This window comes from Coenobita brevimanus, chromosome 13 (assembly GCF_032717465.1).
Source record: "Coenobita brevimanus isolate Jiangsu-jjx chromosome 13, ASM3271746v2, whole genome shotgun sequence".
In the NCBI taxonomy this organism is placed as follows: Eukaryota; Metazoa; Arthropoda; class Malacostraca; order Decapoda; family Coenobitidae; genus Coenobita; species Coenobita brevimanus.
Window position 1 is genome coordinate 11282835 of NC_136966.1, and position 21229 is coordinate 11304063.

General features: G+C 43.2%; 1 protein-coding gene across 1 annotated transcript in view; it reads right to left on the reverse strand.

Moving 5' to 3' along the window:
* Window positions 1-20977, reverse strand: part of LOC145414925 (roundabout homolog 1-like) — a 21391-nt gene extending 414 nt beyond the window's left edge. Inside the window, exons 1-5 of the mRNA XM_080284343.1 lie at window positions 20924-20977; window positions 13726-14350; window positions 2404-3620; window positions 1597-1906; window positions 1-599 (exon numbers count right to left, since the gene is read on the reverse strand). The exon at window positions 1-599 is cut by the window's left edge and continues 414 nt beyond it. Coding sequence (XP_080140469.1) covers window positions 1-599; window positions 1597-1906; window positions 2404-3620; window positions 13726-14350; window positions 20924-20977 — 2805 coding nt within the window. The remainder of the gene's footprint in view (window positions 600-1596; window positions 1907-2403; window positions 3621-13725; window positions 14351-20923) is intronic.
* Between the last annotated feature and the right edge of the window lie 252 nt (window positions 20978-21229).

Genomic DNA, 21229 nt, shown 5'->3' on the forward strand with positions numbered 1-21229 from the left:
GGGCAGCAGCACCCTCGGCTCTGCATACTCACTAACCAACTGATCTGACTTGAGGAGTCGTGAGGAGGATAAGCTGGAATCCTTATCACTGTCAGACGGCCGCCATACCTTATGGTCACTGTACATATTGATGGAAGGGTCCTGGTACAGTGGGGGTGCATGAGGAGGGCTGGCTGGTGGTGCCTTGTGCCGTACCCTCCACAAGTACCACACCACACCAAGCACCAGTAACAGCACCAGCGGAATCAGCAAGTATGCCAACCATACTGCCTGTGGTGGAGCATGCAGCACCTCCCCTGCCGCCACCGTCCTGCGCAACCCCTGCCCCTCCACCACTACAGGGGCACTGAAAGGTCCTGTTCCAGCACCTGTCAGCGCCGCCACACGCACGGTATATATGTGTCCAGGCAGTAAATCACGAGTTTCCAGGTAGGGTGTACCAACTGTCTCGGTAACTTGACTACCGTTGTGGCCGAGTGTAACCTTGTACCCTATCACCTCCCCCTGCGCCTCCTCAGTACTAACACCAGACCACTCGATCAGCATTGAACCCTCCTTTTGCCTCGTTACTCGCACGTTTCCTGGCGCAGTCAGTGGCACTGGAAAGACAGGAATGAACACTTAAAATTAAGGTTAGGTTGTAATGACAATACTCTCAAATTTTCAATCTATCAGTTTATGTATCTATCTGTTTCAGTTTGTTTTTATATCTGTCTGCATGTTTATCAATCTATGTATCTGAGTTCTTACTTGTACCGCTCTGTTTTACTATCCGATTAACTGCTTCTCTACATATGATGCTGATAGAGCCAGGGACACATGGTGTACTCTAAGACCACTGGCATATAGCACAAACACAGACTTTGTGGTGCTTGGCGTAAGCTGCCAATTATAACCTAGTACTCTGAATACCTATCACTGTAACTACAACACTGTTTCTTCTATAATTAGCCTCAAACAGCATTAGTACTGCACGGTAGTTAATGTTATCATACAATACCTAACACAGCCCACATGTCTTTGACATACCAATTACTGCCAGGGATGTAGTATTTGTTTTTTTCCTACTGCCTCCAGAATATTTTATTCAACCTACGAAGCATCCTTCTAATGGAAAGGGTCAGTGAGGGTTACAACTATCCACCTCCAAACCTATGTCTCTCCCAAACCGAACCCAGTCGTCAAAACGCTGCCATCACTAGCATCGTGGTTTTTTATTCAATGATAATGACAGAGTAAAGCAAGATCCAGAAGCAAGAAGACAGGAAGTATAAAACTGGTAGCAAACCAAAAAAAAATAATCGTATTGATTATTTTCCTGTAATCCCGAAGCTGGAAGAAACCTAGGGTCATACTAGGCTACAACTGACACTGGAAGCTTCATAACTGTTAGCACCTTTTTCTTAGTAATTTAACGTGCATATTACACCCTGATAGTCTCCATCATATAATTTACATAAATATTAGTATCGATACTGTACAGTATATCTTAGAAACGTAAAAGAGGATAAAAATGTGTAATATCCCAAACAAATTCTTAGGAAGAGGTGCTACGAAACCTCCTATGCTATCAAGCATATGGGACCTAAAACTTACCGTCCTCGGGCGTGGTGAAGTGGTATGAGTTGGATGGAGTGCCCTTAACGCTGTGCAAGAAGGGTACGATGAAGAAGGTGTAGGGCGTGTTGGGGTGCAGGTTGTGGAGGTGATAGGTGGACGAGGTGCCCAGGACGGTAGCTACCTCCACCCTGCCTCCCTCTGCCATCCAATACACCAGCACCCCATCAACCCAGTCCTCCACTGGCTCCAGGAAGCTCCAGTTCAGTATAACACTGTCTGCTGCTGTGGCCATGGCCTTGGTCAGTGTTACCAGCGGACGTGCCAGGCGACGCTGGACCTGTCGCACCTGAGGAAGGCACAGTGTGGTTCATATATTACGCTGGCCAGTTCTTATGTGTTTCAGGTAGGCTACGCCTCAGTCAGCATTACCAGTCTATACCATGCATCATTTTCTACTTTCCATAATCCTTTTCAAGCTTTATACTATAATTTTTTTTATGTCCATTGACTGGAAGATTTATCAGTAACGTGAAGAAGCAGCCAAAATATCTTCACACCTCACAATAACCGACTGGGCCGTCCCCAGCAACATATACATCTGGAGATGGCAATTTACCAACCAACCTGTATGCATAAAGGGTTCTAACTGTTCTTTTCCTAAAAAACAAGTCCCCCTAAGTTATGTATTATTACACTTTTTTTTTTTTTTTTTTTTTTTTTTAGCATTTTCGTCACTAATAATCGCTTACAAGGACGTGCTCAGTATTTGTAGGAGAGAAGACATTTCCTTATACAAAGAATCTTTTTCACAACATTACTTAGGAGAATTTATACATACCATACCTGTTCTGCAGTGAGGGTGGGGTGTGGGTTGGCTCTGGTAGAGACAGGATCAGACCAAGGACTAGGGAACGATGCTCCTTGACTGTTGACGGCACGCACCAGGAAAGTGTAGGTGTGGCCTAGAGACAGATGACTGACAACACATGATTCTTGCGTGATGACAGCATCAGCCATCCGCCATTCAGACCATCCCTGGCGCCAGTACTCCACAGCATACCAATGGAGGCCAGCCTTGCTGCCCTGGGAGTTGGGCAACCAGCTTAGATGCACTGAAGTTTGGTTCCAGCCGAGTATACGGGGCTTGGTGGGTGGTGGTGGCAGTAGTGGCGACTCCTTTGGCTCTGTGTCCTCCACCACATTAAGCACTGCCTCCTGCTGTATACTGCCTGTTGTTGCAGTTACGTGACAGCTGTATATGCCAGCGTCGTCAAGCCACACATCTTTGATGATGAGGGCACCGTTCTCTGGCAGAGAGAACCGTGGCTGGTGAGGGTGCTGGCTCAGCTGACGGGGCGGCAGGTGTGCGGAGGGCTGGTACCACCAGGTGACACTCGCTGGAGCTGCTTCACTCACCACCTCACAAGAGAACCTCGCCACTCCTCCAGGGGCCACTGTCAGGTCCTTAGGTCCCACACCCACTACTGGTGGAGGCAGTGCTGTTACCACCACCACTTCTGCTCTCCCACTCACCCCTCCACCACTGTTAATGCCCCAACAATAGTAAACACCGGTGTCCTGTGTGGATGGCTGATGCAACAGGAGAGCACCGCCATCATCTGACACTGAGGCATGGCTGCTGCTGTGACCCGGGGACAGAACAGCTGTCCTGTCTGCAGAAGGGAGGCGCCAGAGCACGAGGGGTTCAGGCTCGCCTTCCACAAGGCACCGCAGTTGTGCCTCATTGCCTTGGATCACCTGCAGGTGCTGAGGCCGCTGGGTCAGCACTGGAGCATCCAGCACAGTGAGTGTAGCCCTAGCAGTGGCCACACCTGCCTCACTCTTCGCCTCACACTCATACACACCCGAGTCCGCCACCGTCACTTTCTGCAGAACCAATCGCTGGTCCTCAATAGTGGCTCCTCCTAGTGACATCCCTCCATCCACCTGCCTCCAAGTGACTGTCGGGGTGGGAAAGCCCCTCGCCCGGCAACCCAACTCCACACCAGCACCCGACGCCACTGACGTGTTGGATGGCTGCTCCTCAAACCACGGTGGTGCTGGGAAAATGATTATTTATTGACAGGTCATTTGTGTCATTTATCATACTTTCATATCCTCTTAATGATAATGCAGCATGAACTATTTGGTAAGTCAGTAACCATGCAGACAAGCAGCTCTCTTCTTATTAATTAGTTTCTTAATAATATGTGCTAATATCATTTGGCCTACAGAAGGACAGCTTCAGCATGCAGTTCACTGGGTTCACGTACAGATGAGCCTGGGATGCCAACAACAATGGCCTAACAATCCATTTATGCATTTAACACACTGATGCTCTGCGCTGCTATTAAACATAATAATATCTTGGTGCTGGAGAGAGATGCTTTCATGTGGTAGCATTGATATGACTGAGCAGCTCTGTTGTCAGGTTATACAAACGTTCCCCACATCCCTCGCCATCCCCTAAAAGGAAGATGGTGGACTGCAAGAGAAGGGGAATGAAACTGCAGTCCACTGCCACTGGGTTCACATTCTGATGAGCCTGGGGTTACTGCCACTGCTGCAACTACTGCTTCTACAGTGCTACTACTCCTACTACTACTACTGCAGCTATAACTACTACTACTACCAGTAATAATAATAATAATAATTGTTACGGAACAGAGAAAGATAATGTACACTTTAAGTGAGAATACTAAAAATCACTACTGTCCCGTAAAGTTCCAGGTTCAAAACAAAAGAGTTAGGTAAAATTACAAGTTAAAGTTTAATGCTCAAACTAACAACAAAACATTCAGGACTCATAAGGATAATGTAATGGCAAAAAACAGGTTAAATATATGGTTAACTGCAATAGCCTCTATTAACACGAAATTAGCAAGAGTAAATTTATCTAAGTCAGCCCTGATAAAATGAAAAACCACCAGATAATACTCAGTGAATGCAAGATATATTATTACAGATACAATATATTATTAATAATGGCTAACGGTAAAACTTTACATTAAGCACAAAAACCTCCCTAGGCCTACGAATTAACACCTTATGCTATACAGTACAAGAAAAAATGCAATAACACTTATACTCAAATTACACAGCTGCTAGATGGTTGGAGACTTCCTGAGCACTCACAATAATAACTGTACAGGGGAGGACAGAGATGTGAACAAAATGAGGAGTAGATCTAAGTGGCAATAATGCAGAGACTGAGCTCATTATATAGGGGCCGGCAGAGCTTGATACAACTTGTAAGAAGGACGCGCAAATGAAGCCATGGGGACAAAGAGTTGACAATCCTGCTCTGAACAACAGAAAGAACGACTTACTTTACTATAAGGGTAGAAGGGGGGAGTGAGGTAGAACACGCTCGTGATCAAACATGCAGCATACTGTACGTTAGAATTACACAAAGGATGATGAAATCATGGGCTATGTAACACCTCCCCACAAAGAAAAAGAAATTTACAAAGGAAATTTGTTATTACTCTAAAACAATCTTTCTAAAGTCTAGATAAGCAATCTGCAATAACATTTTCTTTCCCCTTGACATGTTGTATGTCTAATGAATACTCCTGAAGAAGTAGACTCCATCTTGTCAATCTCTGATTTTTATCTTTAAACTAACTAAGGAATTTCAGTGGGTTATGATCGGTATAAATGACTATGGGGTCAAAACCAGAATACAAATAAAATGAAAAATGCTGTAAACCCAAAATCAAGGCCAAAAGCTCTTTCTCAATAGTTGAGTAGTTCTTTTGAGGTGGAGTGAACTCCTTACTGTAATAAGATACAGGGTGTTCAATACCCTGATCATCCTCTTGCAGCAAAACAGCCCCAGCTCCTGTATCACTTGCATCAACAGCCATCTTAAAAGGCTTAGCAAAATCTGGAGTAGCGAGCACTGGCTGACTTAATAGGATAGCTTTAAGCTTGCTGAAAGAGGATTCACAGTTATCGGTCCAGACAAATTTAACTCCCTTTTTCAGTAGGTCTGTAAGTGGTGATACAAGAATTGAAAAGTTAAGAACAAATCTCCTGTAATAACCTACCATTCCCAAAAATCTTTGTAGCTCTTTCCTACTTTTAGGTCTGGGAAGATCACTTATAACCTGAACCTTAGCTGCTGGTGGTGCAACATGTCCATCACCAATTACATACCCAAGGTACTGAACTTTAGCTTGACCAAACTCACACTTTGATAAATTAGCTACAAGATTAGCCTGAACCAAAAGCTCAAGAAATATACTGACATGGCATAGGTGATCTTTCCAGTTGTCACTGAAGATTAATACATCATCAATATAAACAACACACCCTGCCAAACCCTCTGTTACATCATTCATGAGCTTCTGAAATGTGGCTGGTGCATTCTTCATACCATATGGCATTACAGAACATGCAAAAGTCTTTCCTAGTGTTACAAAACATGAGATCTCCCTAGCACGTTCAGTCATAGGTACTTGCCAGTATCCCTTTAACAAATCAAACTTACTTATGTACCTAGCCTTTCCGATCTTGTCTATGCAATCTTCCACGCGAGGGAGAGGGCAAGTGTCTGTTTTGGTTATCTGATTAACACGTCTGTAGTCGATGCAAAGCCGCTGTGACCCACCTGGCTTAGGGACTAGAGTGACAGGAGAACTCCGCTCGCCCTGACAGGGCTCAATCATCTTGTGGTCCAACAGGTAGCCAAGCTCCTTCTGGATGAGAGGAACTTTCACTGGGTTCACACGGTAATGAGGCAATTTAATTGGCTTTGCGTCTCCAACATCGACATCATGCATCAACACAGTGGTTCTTCCTGGAGTAGCACGGAACACTTGCGGGTACTCCTGCAGTAATGCCGAAAACTCCTGCCTTTCCTCGGGAGGTAGATGAGAAAGCTTAGTCTGGAGATCATTCATTATATCAGGATTCTTCCCCAAACTATCACTCAGGCTCATGCTGCATGGGAGAACTTCACTTGCAGACTCGGGTGGAACAGCTACAGTGCAGACTGGGTTATTTTCGTCCCGCCTGTGATATAACTTTAGCATGTTGATGTGACAAAGTTGCTTGTTCTTTCTACGATCTGGTGTGGCGATGACATAGTTGACATCACTGAGTTTCTTCTCCACGAAATAAGGACCACTAAACTTGGCTTGAAGAGGTTGCCCATGCACTGGTAGCAAAATCAAAACTTGATCTCCTGGCTGAAAGTGGCGTAACCTGGATTTCTTATCATACCAAGTCTTCATCTTCTCCTGAGCAGCTCCTAAATTCTCTCTCGCCAGCTGTAAAGCAGTGGACAGCCGTTCTTTGAACTTCATCACATACTCCAGCAGGTTGACGTCATCTTCCTCCGACAGCCAGCATTCCTTGAGTAACTTAAGGGGTCCTCTTACTTCATGGCCAAACAGTAGTTCAAAACGTGAGAAGCCCAGTGATTCATTTGGAGATTCTCTTGCGGCAAATACGATGAATGGAAGACCTTTATCCCAGTCTTTCTGATGTTCCAAACAGTATTTCTTGAGCATCGATTTGAGTGTTTGATGATATCTCTCCAACGCTCCTTGGGTCTGGGGATGGTAAGCTGAAGACGTGATCTGGGTGATGCCCAACTCTTTCAGAGACTGCTTGAAAACATTTGACATGAAATTACTTCCCCAGTCTGACTGTACCTCCTTGGGCAGACCAAACTTTGTGAAGAACCCTAGCATTTCCTTAACCACATTCTTTGCTGAGATATTTCTAAGTGGAATGGCTTCAGGATAACGAGTAGCCATATCAATCAGGGTCAACACATAAGAAAATCCTGAAGAAGTCTTAGGAAGAGGGCCCACAATATCCACCAACACACGGGTGAATGGCGCCTCAAAAGGAGGAATGGGAACTAGAGGTGCAACCTTTTCGGTCTGATTACACTTCCCACAACTTGGACAGGTGTGACAAGACTTACAATACCAGGAAACATCCCTGAAGATACCTGGCCAGTAGAAGTGTTTCAAAATGCGTGCCACAGTCTTCCTCTACTCCAAGGTGTCCTGCCAAACTGGAATCATGAGCCACTCTAATGATATCCTGCCTACAAACACGAGGGATGACAACTTGATGTACAACCTCCCACTCACAGTCGGCTGATGCTGTTGGGGGTCTCCACTTCCTCATAAGTACTCCTGACTTTATATAATAACAAGTAGAAGCACCGGCTGATTCTTCCTCACTGCAAGCAGAGTTAGCTAGACCTTTCAACTCAGGGTCAGCAACCTGCAACTCAACCAACTCTTGACGAGACAAATTATCAACACTATGGGGTACTGCCTCATCTGGTGAGTGGTCCAAATTAGCAAGAAAAGTGTCAGCTAGGATAACATCATCATCATCATTATCCTCTAAGTCACCAGTAACTTTAGACTTAGCCCTAGTGACAGCACATGCAGGGAACACATCAGGGACATCACAATCCTGGGCCGCAGCCACTGGCTCACTAGACAACTGAGGAGCTGGACACACTTGACTTCCACCAATATCATTTCCAAGTAAGAAAGTTACACCTGACATTGGGAGTGTCTCAACCAACCCAACCATAATGGAACCATTAACAAAACCAGACTCTAAATTCACTCTGCACAGAGGGACAGAGAAGTAATTATTCCCTACACCTTGTAAGATTTCAGTTTCATCAGAGGAATTAACATTAGAGCCTAGAACACTGGTCAGCATAAGGGATTGGCAAGCACCTGTATCACGATATATTTTAGCTGATTTCCTGTCATTACTGTCCAGAGGACTGACAAAACCATCAGACAGGAAATTAGCACATGAACTCTTGAGAGTGTCACCCACGTTACTGCTCAAAAGAGGAGCTCCATCATGAGAATTTAATTTACCCCTGAAAGCAGGTTCAGTTAACTCAGTTAAAGAATTCTGGGAACTCTCAAGGGTGGACACTAGACCAATTGACTGAATATTTAAAGACTCCTTTTTGTTCACATCACGCTGTCTCCTGAAACATCTCTCCGTAGTATGACCAAGCTTACTACAATAAGTACATTTACTTTCCTGAAATCTAGGTGAAGCTGGTATTTACTTCCTGAGAAACATCATCTTTATTCACTTTCCTGTTACCTGTACTCTGAGTAGAGGCAACGTACTTACTCTCAGCTTTCCTTTTTTCTTTAGAATATCTCTTGTGAGTGAGAACATATTCATCAGCTAAGACTGCAGCATCAGACAAATTATCTATTCTTCTCTCATCAAGATATAGGTTTACATCTTTATACACGCACCTTTTGAAGTCCTCCAGCAAAATCATCTGCTTAAATTTGTCAAAATCAGAATCCACATTCTTAGAATTTAACCACTGCTCTAACAGATCTTCTTTGATTTTTGCATACTCAACATGGGATTGCTTATCTTGCTTATATAAGCAAGTTGTCCTAAATTTTACTCTATAGGCTTCAGGAACAAGCTCATAGGCCTTAAGAATCAAGCTCTTAACTACATCATAATTATCAGATTGATGCTGAGGCAAAGATGCATAAGTTACTTGAGCTTTACCGGTGAGAACAGTTTGAAGGAGTACTGGCCAATACTTTTTGGGCCAATTAAAACCTGTAGCTACCCTCTCAAACAACTGAAAATACTTTGTTAAATCAGATTCATTAAAAGGAGGGACAAGTTTAACATTTTTAGCCACATCAAAATCATCAGAGCTAGATGATCCAGTTCCACATTGTTTCATGCGATACTCATGGTCTGCCTGAATCCTAGCAAGTTCAACTTGTGCCTCAGCCTCCTTAGCACGGGCCTCCTGCAGGGCTAGCTGTAACTTAGCTAATTCAATCTGCGTTTGCTCATTTGGAGGAGTTACATTAAACAAGCTTTCATTAATCAAGTCAACAATTTGATCTTTAGAATGATGAGAGCGAACAACAATTCCCAATTGTTGAGCAACAAGCTTAAGTTCATTCTTTGTTCTGATTTCTACATCCAACACTGTTTGCACATTTGACAAAAAATCTTTGGCTTCATCAAGCGCAGTAATAGCAGACATCATGAATAAATCACAGTCACAAAATATCAAGCAATATCCTTATGATAATATCCTGAATATCCTATTAAGAGGTCGCCAAATTTATGTTAAGGAACAGAGAAAGATAATGTCCACTTTAAGTGAGAATACTAAAAATCACTACTGTCCCGTAAAGTTCCAGGTTCAAAACAAAAGAGTTAGGGAAAATTACAAGTTAAAGTTTAATGCTCAAACTAACAACAAAACATTCAGGACTCATAAGGATAATGTAATGGCAAAAAACAGGTTAAATATATGGTTAACTGCAATAGCCTCTATTAACACGAAATTAGCAAGAGTAAATTTATCTAAGTCAGCCCTGATAAAATGAAAAACCACCAGATAAATATATGATTAACTGCAATAGCCTCTATTAACACGAAATTAGCAAGAGTAAATTTATCTAAGTCAGCCCTGATAAAATGAAAAACCACCAGATAATACTCAGTGAATGCAAGATATATTATTACAGATACAATATATTATTAATAATGGCTAACGGTAAAACTTTACATTAAGCACAAAAACCTCCCTAGGCCTACGAATTAACACATTATGCTATACAGTACAAGAAAAGATGCAATAACACTTATACTCAAATTACACAGCTGCTAGATGGTTGGAGACTTCCTGAGCACTCACAATAATAACTGTACAGGGGAGGACAGAGATGTGAACAAAATGAGGAGTAGATCTAAGTGGCAATAATGCAGAGACTGAGCTCATTATATAGGGGCCGGCAGAGCTTGATACAACTTGTAAGAAGGACGCGCAAATGAAGCCATGGGGACAAAGAGTTGACAATCCTGCTCTGAACAACAGAAAGAACGACTTACTTTACTATAAGGGTAGAAGGGGGGAGTGAGGTAGAACACGCTCGTGATCAAACATGCAGCATACTGTACATTAGAATTACACAAAGGATGATGAAATCATAGGTTATGTAACATAATAATAATAATAATAATAATAATAGTGATAATAATAATAATTATTATTATTATTAGTATAATAGGAAAAGTGTATGGTAGGATACTTATTGACAGAGTTAGACAAAGAACAGAGAAATTAGTTGGAGAAGAACAGGGAGGCTTTAGGAAGGGAAGAGGTTGTGTAGATCAGATATTCATTCTTAGATCTTTAGTGGAAAAGTTTCTAGAGAAGGGAAAGAAGTTGTATGCGGCTTTCATGGATTTGGAGAAAGCATATCATAGGGTGGATAGACAAGGATTGTGGAAAGAGTTAAGAATATATGGAGTAGATGGGAAGTTGTTGAATGCTGTGAAGAGTATGTACGATGGTGCGAAGGCTGGAGTGCATGTGGATGGTGAACTAAGTGAATTTTTCTCTTTGAAAGTTGGGTTGAAACAGGGATGTGTCATGTCTCCATGGTTGTTCAATCTGTACATGGATGGGGTAATAAAAGAGTTACAAGGTAGGGTAGTGGATGTTGGAGTGGCCCTGGTGAGAGAGGATAGTGTTTGGAAACTCCCTGTACTGCTGTTTGCAGATGATACTGTGTTGTTGAGTGAAGACGAAGAGGAGCTGCAAGGCTTGGTGGACGAGTTTGGGAGAGTGTGTAAGAAACGGAATCTAAAGATGAATGTAGGGAAGAGTAAAGTGATGGTCTTTGAGAGGGGTGAAGTCAGTGAATGTACAGCGAGGTTGGATGGTGAGGAATTGGAAAATGTGAGTACGTTTAAGTACTTGGGTAGTGTGATGAGTAAGGATGGAGGTTTGGAGGGTGAAGTGCTTGAAAGGGTAAAGGTTGCTGGTTCTTTGAAAGCAGTGATAAGAAACAGGGAAGTGAGCATGGAAGTGAAAAAGTTACTACATGACAGTATTGTGATACCAACTCTAACGTATGGAAGTGAAGCTTGGACGTTGTTGGAAGGACACAAGTCAAGAGTGAGAGCAGTGGAAATGAGTTATTTAATAAGAGCCTGTGGATTCACATGGAGAGACAGGCTGACGAATGAGGATATAAAGGAGCGTTGTGGTGTGGATGTGGATGTGATAGGAAGCGTTATGAGGAACACACTGAGGTGGTTTGGCCATGTGGAGAGAATGGAGGGTGAAAGACTGACGAAGAGAGTGTATGTGAGTGAGGTGGCGGGGGGAAGAGAGAGGGGGAGGCCGAGGATGAGATGGAGGGATGGGGTGGAGAGGTATATGAGAGAGGGGGGTGTGAGTTGGGAGCAGAGCAGTGAAATGGCGGGGGACAGGGCGACTTGGAGGCGATTTGTTTGTGGCCATCCCAAACGAGATTGAGGCGTCTGGCAATAGATAGATAGAATTATTATTATCATTATTATTATTATTATTATTATTATTATGAGAAATAATAATAATAATAATAATAATGACAATAATAATAATTACAAAAACACGACAAATTTCTTCAAGGACAATTTTCATAAAGGAAACCTTGTATCAGCCATTGCCTACTTGAAACCGAGCTATAAAAGGGCCGTGAGGTGAAGGTGCATGCCAGCTTAGGTCATCACAGTTTATAAGTCCCCCAAGTTTGGTAGCTCTAGCTTCGATCCTTCATGGAAAATTAGGTGACGTCTGGAATACTGGAAACGATCCAATTATTTTACCCCAGGCGAGGTCAAGGTCACAGATCTTGTGTACATCACCTTAGGTCATCAGAGCCTATAAGTCCACTAAGTTTGGTGGCTTAGCTTTAATCCTTAAGGGGAAATTAGGTGATATCCCGAATATCTGGGAAAGTCCCAATATTCTCCCCCAGGCGATATCGGAGAATAATCAACCGATTGGAACCATACTCCCTTCCGGCATGCGTCCATCTTAAGGCTATTTTATAGTATAATTTTTAGCTTCCTAACTTAGGCGGTTCTTGAGACAGCGAGGCTGACTCACTTTTCTCTGTTCCGGATAATATCCAAAGATCTGGTTGACTGATTGCCACCATATCTGGTTAAAAGAGGCAAACAGTGTCAGACTAAGTTGACCAAGTTTGAAGGCTCTAGGCCAAATACCCTTTGAAATATCATAAGTAATAATAATAATAATAATAATGATCATCATCATCATCATCATAATAGCTCACCATCTACTCACTTGATGTAGTACTGTTCTCAGGTGTCTGCCGTTTCCTCTCCTCCACTCTTCTTTCCTTTCATCCTCTTCTTTCGTTCTTTCCTTTATTCTTTCCTCCTCCTTCTGCCTGTGGGTGACTTTACACTCCTTCTGTCACTCTCTCCTTCATTTTTTCCTCTTCATTCTGCCTGTGGGTGACTCTACACTGACTGACAAGCCAAATGGTTTCCTGTACACCAGGAAACCATTCGGCTTGTCACTCAGTGTTGAGTCACCAACAGGCAGAAGGAAGAGGAAAGAATGAAGGACAGAAAAACAAAAGAGGGAATATAAAGTCACCCGTAGGCAGAAGGACGTCGAAAGAATGATGTAAAAAAAGACTGAGGAGGAAGGAAGGAATGGAGGGAAGAGAGGAATGGACAGACACCCGAGAGCAGCACTACATCGAGTGAGTGGATGGTGAGCGCCCCCACCTACCACAAATGGATAATAATGATAATAATAATAATAATAATAATAATAATAATAATAGTGTCATAGCTATATGCCATAAAATATTTTGTCATAGTAATTCCAAACATATTAGTTAAGAAAAATGTTAGGGAGCCTAATACCCACGGTAATATGATCCAGGGACAAACATAAACGCACCAAACCATGAACTCACTGAAACCCTTGATGTATTCTACATTTTGTTCGTATAACCACAAGAAGAGTGTATGTAACTTAAGACATCTTGTATCGAAGGGGTTAATGAAGGCTATGCCTAATCCCACTAGTTCAAAAAGCCTTCCCAGTGCTGAGTAAAACAGCACGGACACAACAAGAACTTAACAAATAAGATGTTTTCGTACTGAAGGAGTTAACTTATTAACGACCGTGAGGTGAGATGGGGTTTCCTCACGATAGCCTACAAAGTTGAAGGGAAGACACATATTAGGGATTTTGAATTAGTACATACCTATTTTTCATCTACAGTACCACATATTACCTTTTAATTATGATGGAAGAATAATCATCAACACATACTGTAAATAACTTACTCATGACGGTGAGGTGAGATGGCGGTGCCTGACGGGCGCCAGCAGCGTTGCGGGCACGACATATGTATTTGGCCGAGTCCTGCTGGACGGCCTGAGCGATTATCAGGTCACCATCCTGGCTGACACTGATGCGGCTGGAGTTGGTGACCTGGTGTCCGTCCCTGAGCCAGGTCACCTCAGGTGGGGGAGTGCCCTTGGGAGGCCGGCAGGGCAAGGTGATGGATTCCCCTACCAGCACTTTTATAGAGGAGTCAGCCTGCTGCTGGAAGTCATAGGCCAGTGTGGCCACAATGAGTGTGGCATTTTTTGAACGTGTGGCGCCATAGCTGTTTGAGGCCACACACCAATATGTTCCCGCATCACTGTCCCTCCTGGTGGCCATGACCCGCAGGAAGAACAGTGACCCAGAGGACAGAAGCACCCGGTGTGAACGCTGATCCTGTGATGACGTGACCACTTCCTCCCCATCCCGGAACCATCGGATTCTGGAACTGCCCGAGGCTGCGCAGTTCAGAGTGGTGGGGTCATTGCGCCGCGCCACCACGTTGCTTGGGTGTTCCTTGATCACTGGAGGTGCACCTGTATGGGAGGTGTCATCTTTGTCATCATGATTCTCTCTTTCTACCTAAGGATGGGATAAGGTATGGCCTACCAAGTAAGGAAAAATGGAAGCATGTATTGTTAGGGAAGATTATTTAATACCATGAGACCATTAGTATATGTCCTATATAATATCAAACACAACGTTCACTGACCACTTGAGGTCTGCAGTAACTGTCCATGAGCTTTTGTAAAGGAACTGGGGTGTGTCCATTTTAGTTTTGATATGGTCATGAAAAAAAATAAAAGTTTCCTCCCAACACTCGGAATGTAGGAACGAAAGAGAAATTAACAACCATCTTCTGAACCCATGCATTACACTTCGTACGAGAGCGAATAGACGCTGAAAATATGACAAGGATAACATTGAAGAAGGCTCTCTCCATTCACCAAAATCTAAAAATAGAGAAAGCATACTTATAATACGTTTATTTTATGATGAAAACCCCTAACCCCTTTCATTTTATCAAAAGGTGAAGACTGTGCCAGCCAGTCAGACTGAATGGTAAGTTTGACTAGTACCCAAAGACACTCATTCCTATCTTGTAACAACGTTCATCAAATTTCAGTGGGTAATCCAGTTCCGTCAGGTGAAAACAAACCCCCAGTCCTGAATATACCTTCGTTGAGATGCTTCCAGTCAGTGTGTTGTTAAATCCTTCAGTCCGAGGACGTATTTTTACGATTTATTCTTTCAACTATCGTATCAGAATTTTACTCAATTCTCATTTTAAACACGTAATTGAAGACTGTTTCTAACCTCAGCAGTTCGAAAAATCTCTTCACAGAGGATTATAATGGTCAAAAACGGGTAAAATAAAACAAAACATTATATTATCACATTAAAGAGGTTACTGCACATATGAAAGGTTATCATAGTGTTGATTACGACTAATTACTTTCATGAGTCATTCAGTTTAGTGTTATTTTCTTCATTTAAACATGGACTCTACTATGGTTGTGAAAACTTCTCATAGGGAAGTTTCTCAAGTTATCCCTGCCTCACTTCAGCTTCCCCCACAATCCCTAAAGTCCTTTTTGTCACGCTTCTTTCATTCCGTCTTCCTCCATCATCCATATTATTCATTCTGTCGAACTTCTCATATTTAATCCTTTCCCATCATCCCTAAAATCCGTCATGTCAAGCTTCTTTCACTCCGTCCTCTCACATTGTCTCTAAAATCCCTCATGTCAGCTCTCCTTCTCTGATTTCTATTTAACCATCCATGAAATCTCTTTCGCCAGTCTTCCTTTATTTATTGTCTCTTGTAACCCATCCAAACTTATATGGCAGATATCTTTCTCTTTATAATCTCTTCCGTTGCATCTCATTCACTCCATTTACATTTCTAAGATTCTTTATATTAACCTTCTTTTACTCCAAAATCTCACATATTACTCTTCACTCATTTCATCCATATTCCTAGTATCATCATCATCATCATCATCATCCATACATCTTTTCCCACCTAAGGATGGGATAAGGTCCATAGAACCAAAAAATATCTAGTGGAAGGAAAACCAACAGAAATCTGCCCATTTCAATGGTTCGTGCTTTCATTCACTCATCACTGAAGCCCCTGGAATCCTAACTCCAACCCTTCAGGCATAAAAATCCTCATTCTAAAAATCTTCTTTCAACCTAAAATCTGCCACAGTCCCCTTTACTTAGCCCAGCCACATCCCTAAAATCCCATACATAACCCTCCTTCACCCCAAAGTCTCTCGCCTTATCCCTCACTCATTCTGTTCTGTCTCACCAAAGGAAGTTACTATTACCCGTTGCCCACCTACTCCATTTTGTCCAGTCACCTCACAACACTCTCCTATGATACTCTTCACCCATTTCATATAACCCCCCTGCATCTCCACACACACACACACACACACACACACACACACACACACACACACACACACACACACACCAGTCGAGCAGGGCAGTACTCCCGAGGTGGATGGAAAGCTGATGACAGGGAGTGCTGGAGCTCCCGTTTCATCAGCCCTCAGGACTAGTTCCTGACCATCCCCCTTTGCTGAACTTTTTCAGTGTCTCAGTTACACAGAGAGTAGGCCAGCATGCTCTCCAGTACAAATTTCTCTATCTATCTACACCAAACTACATGCACAGTACACACTACACTTCCTTTTCCAAAAATCAAAAATCATGGCGTCACAACACACAGCCTCGGAGTCCCCAGGGGGGGGGACCATAAATGCCCCCACCATCCGCCCCTCTCCCGGTGACGACTCGAGGTGCCTGGAACCACTGTCTGACTCTCTTCTTCTTCATTTCTGCAACATTCGCGGCCTTTCCTCTAACTTTCGCTCTGTTGAGCACCACCTCTCCTCCTCTACACCTCACCTTCTTTTTCTAACGGAGACTCAGCTGTCTGAGGCAACTGACAGCAAACCCTTTTCTGTATCCTCCTACTTTCTCTATACTCATTTCAAAGCCAAAGGTGGCTGTTGTGTATATATACGCAACGACTTATCTTGCTCTCGTGTTCCTGAACTCGATTCTTCTGAATTCTCTACACTCTGGCTTCGGCTTTCCTGTCATTCTCTGACTAAATATATCTGTGCTGTTTACTTATCCCCTAATTCTACTGACTATCAAAAATTCTTCGACGATCTTACTTCTACAATGGAACACATTCTATCCATTTCTCCTTTCTCTGAAATCTCCATTCTAGGAGATTTCAATGTTCACCACCACCTTTGGCTCTCCTCTCCTTTCACGGATCCACCTGGTGAACAAGCCTACACCTTTTCTATCCTTAATGACCTAGAGCAGCTTGTACAGCACCCTACCCGTATCCCTGACCGCCTTGGAGAGAGCTCCAACATACTTGACCTCTTCCTCACAACTAATCCTTCTGCTTACTCTGTTAATCTTTTCTCTCCGTTGGGCTCCTCCGATCACAACCTTATTACCTTAACCTGTCCTATCACTCCGGTACGGCCTGTGGATCCTCCAGGGAAACGTCGTCTGTGGCATTTTGGAGCCACGAACTGGGAGGCCCTCAGGCAGTACTTCTTTGATTTTCCCTGGAATGATTATTGCTTCCATAACCGGGAGCCATCTGAGTGTGCCTTGCGCATTACAGAGGTTATTCTCTCAGGCATGGAAGCATACATTCCTTTCTCATATCATTTGACTAACACAAGAAAGCCTTGGTTTAATCAAGCTTGTTCTAATGCTGTCCGCAACAAGGAGAGGGCCTACAAAAGGTACCGGAGCCAACCCACCCCTGAATCACATCATCTTTACGTTTCTGCCCGGAATCGTGCTAAGTCTGTTCTTCGCTCTACTAAAAATAATTTCATCCATACTAAATGCTCTCAACTCTCCAACTCGAATTCTTCCCGCTCCTTCTGGCACCTTACCAAAAATCTTTCTAACAACTTTACTTCATCATCCTTCCCTCCTCTTTTCTACTCTGATGGTTCTGTAGCTATTTCTTCTACTGATAAAGCAGATCTCTTCGCACAGATTTTCTCCTCCAATTCCACCTTAGACGATTCCGGTGCTGTTCCTCCATCACTTCCCCCCTCTGACTTCCTCATGGCTGACATTAAAATTTCTTCAGGTGATGTTTTTTCTGCCATCACTGGCCTCAGTACTAACAAGGCATATGGGCCTGATGGGGTCCTTCCTGTTGTTCTCAAGAACTGTGCTTCTGTGCTTACACCCTGCATAGGCAAACTCTTTTGCCTTTGTCTGTCAACTTGTACCTTTCCTTCTTGCTGGAAGTTTGCTCTCATTCAGCCAGTCCCAAAGGGTGACCACTCCCAACCCTCCAACTATCGTCCAATTGCTTTAACGTCCTGTATTTCAATAGTTTTCCAGTCAATTCTCAATAGAAAAATTTTAAGGCATCTTTCCTATCACAACCTTCTTTCCGATCGTCAGTACGGGTTCCGTCAGGGACGCTCAACTGGCGATCTTCTCACCAACCTTTCAGACTCCTGGTCATCCTCCTTTCGGGACTTTGGCGAAAGCTTTGCCATTGCACTTGACATCTCAAAGGCTTTCGATCGAGTCTGGCATAAATCTTTAATTTCCAAACTGCCCTCCTACGGTTTCTATCCTTCTATCTGTGCCTTCATCACTAGCTTCCTTTCTGGTCGTTCTATAGCCGCTGTTGTAGACGGTCATCGTTCTTCTCCTAGATCTATCAACAGTGGTGTTCCTCAGGGCTCTGTCCTATCACCAACTCACTTCCTTTTATTCATCAATGATCTTCTAAGCTGTACATCTAACCCTATCCACTCATACGCTGATGACTCCACCCTTCACCTTTCCATTCGGTTCCCGCAACGCCCATCTCAACAGTTACTTCAACAAACAAGGGATGAGTCTATGGCACACCTAATGTCTGACTTGGCCCATATCTCTGACTGGGGTAAAAATAATACGGTTGTTTTTAATGCATCTAAGACTCAGTTCTTACACCTATCAACCCGACAAAATCTTCCACAAGTATACCCACTAATGTTTAATAATATTCAGCTTAATCCTGCATCATCCTTGAACATGCTTGGGGTTTCATTTACTCGGGACTTATTTTGGAAAGATCATATTACATCTCTTGTAAAATCTGCTTCCAAGAGATTGGGTGTGCTAAGCCGACTCCGCTCTTTCTTTACCCCTGCACAATTGTTGACTCTATACAGGGGTTTTATCCGCCCCTGTGTGGAGTACAACTCTCATGTGTGGGGAGGCTCCCCACATACAGCTCTTCTCAATTGGGTGGAGTCAAAGGCTTTTAGTCTCATTAACTCTCCTCTTCTTACTGACTCCCTTCAACCTCTGTCTCTTCGCCGCACCGTTGCATCTTTATCTCTTTTCTATCGCTACTTTAATGGTCACTGCTCCTCTGAACTGTCTGCTTGCACTCCTCCACCTCTACGACGGGCGCGTAGCACCCGTCTGGCAGCAAACTCTCATCCCTTTTCTGTCCAACTCTCTAATGCAAGAGTTAACCGTTACTCCCAGTCTTTCATTTATGCAACAGGTCAGCTCTGGAACTGTCTCCCTCTGTCTGTATTTCCTGCTGCCTATGATCTCCAGTTTTTCAAACGCAGTGTGTCCAGGCATCTCAAAATGATCGGATCTTGAATTTGGCTCTCTATTGTATTTTGTTTTTCTCTTGGAGGGAACTGTTACTGCGGGCTCATGGCCTTTGGTTCCTTCTTCCTCGCATTAAAAAAAATGAAAAAAAAAAAAATCACCTGTCCCCTCCTTCCTTCTCTCACCTGTGGTCCTCCACCCTACCCTCACCTCAGTCTCGTCTTTCCCCTTTTCTCTCTGCTCTTTCTCGAATCGGTAAGATCTTTGGTCAAGGTTTATTTCCTCTTTATCAACGTTCGTCATGAAGTAGCCCACAGCTGGGGACCTGGTTATAAAGTTTAGTGTTATGCATCGTATTCTAGGTGGAGACTACAGGTCAGTAAAAATTTCTTACCTGCCGAAATGACCTTTGTTCAGTCGATAGGTATTAATCCTAAGCAACTTTTTTTTCCTCCTTTCTCTCCACACTTAACTATAATCACGAGGTCAGTTCGTATGTACTGTACAATGCATCCGTTAAAAAATACAATAAAACATGTGATAGTAGTTGCTTTGTGAGATGAGCAATGATTCCTAATGTGTGAATGATGTGTTAATGACTTGTGTGTACCTTTCACTAGGTATTCTTTTTTATGCTTGTCTTACTTTGTCTCTGGATCCCACCTCACCCTAGATTTTTGGTGGGAGTTAGGGTTGTTAACATGTAATTAACACTACATAAACCGATATATCGGAAAAATGTGGTGGCACCGACATAATTGGGTAGCACCAGTGCCTGTTTTTTTGTTTTTTTTACGTGTCCGACTCTGGGCAAAGGTTTCAGGGCCTATTCCCAAGTCCCAGTAGTCCTCCTACACCTCCACATGTCACCATTTCGGCGCTAACACCCACCATCCACATTGAATACATGCTAGGACTGTCTCATACAGGACTGGTGTACTGGTATTAGCGGGGGTACTTTTATGACATGTCGGCGGGTCATCTGGTAGATCAGAAAAGTCTGCTTTTTCAGAAATTCAAATCCTGAAACTGTTCCCTGCCCCAGCCGGGATTATATAAATGTCCCTCAACTCACTCTCTGTCCCTTCAGTAGGAAGATAGTGAACTGTAAGATGAGATAAGGTCAGTCTGCAACCCACTGGGTACACATTCAGATGTGCCTGGGGACACAACAACAACAACAACAGTTATTTACCTTTACCTATTGCGAGTTGAATTTTTTAATGAAACTGGCGAAGGCACATTTCAATCAATTTATTTGTCATCCGCACTGAAAAAAAAAAAAAAAAAAGTAATAACATTTGAAGACCAAAACATTTGTTATTACGATGCAAAAGTTACATGCGCCATCAGAGTGAAAGGACTGCACTCAGAAATATCATCTGATGTACGGCGGATTTAACAAATAAATTTGTATTTAGGTAACACCAACCTGGCTGAGCAGCGACGAGGCTGATGCACATAAACAAAACAAATACATCCATGGTTCCTCGACCAACTCCTCCACGCACTCTCACTCACGCTCTCACTGCCGCCGGAATCACAGTAATATTGGCAGCTCTCATCTTCTCGCATCGTGACACACAGCTCACAGGGGACCTATTTTCACAGCCTCTACAGTTGCAGTGTATCAAAGTGAGGAGGGTAATGTAGCTATTTTCCTTTTCGATTTATCATATAAATCTGGAATTTTTTACAACACAGGTCACTGCAGAACACATCATTAGGAATGCCCATAACACTAATCATAACGACTGGCAGCATGATTACGTTCCAGCGCAACAATGAGTCTCACTGAGCGTCTTCGGCTGTGGTCTAGAGCGATAT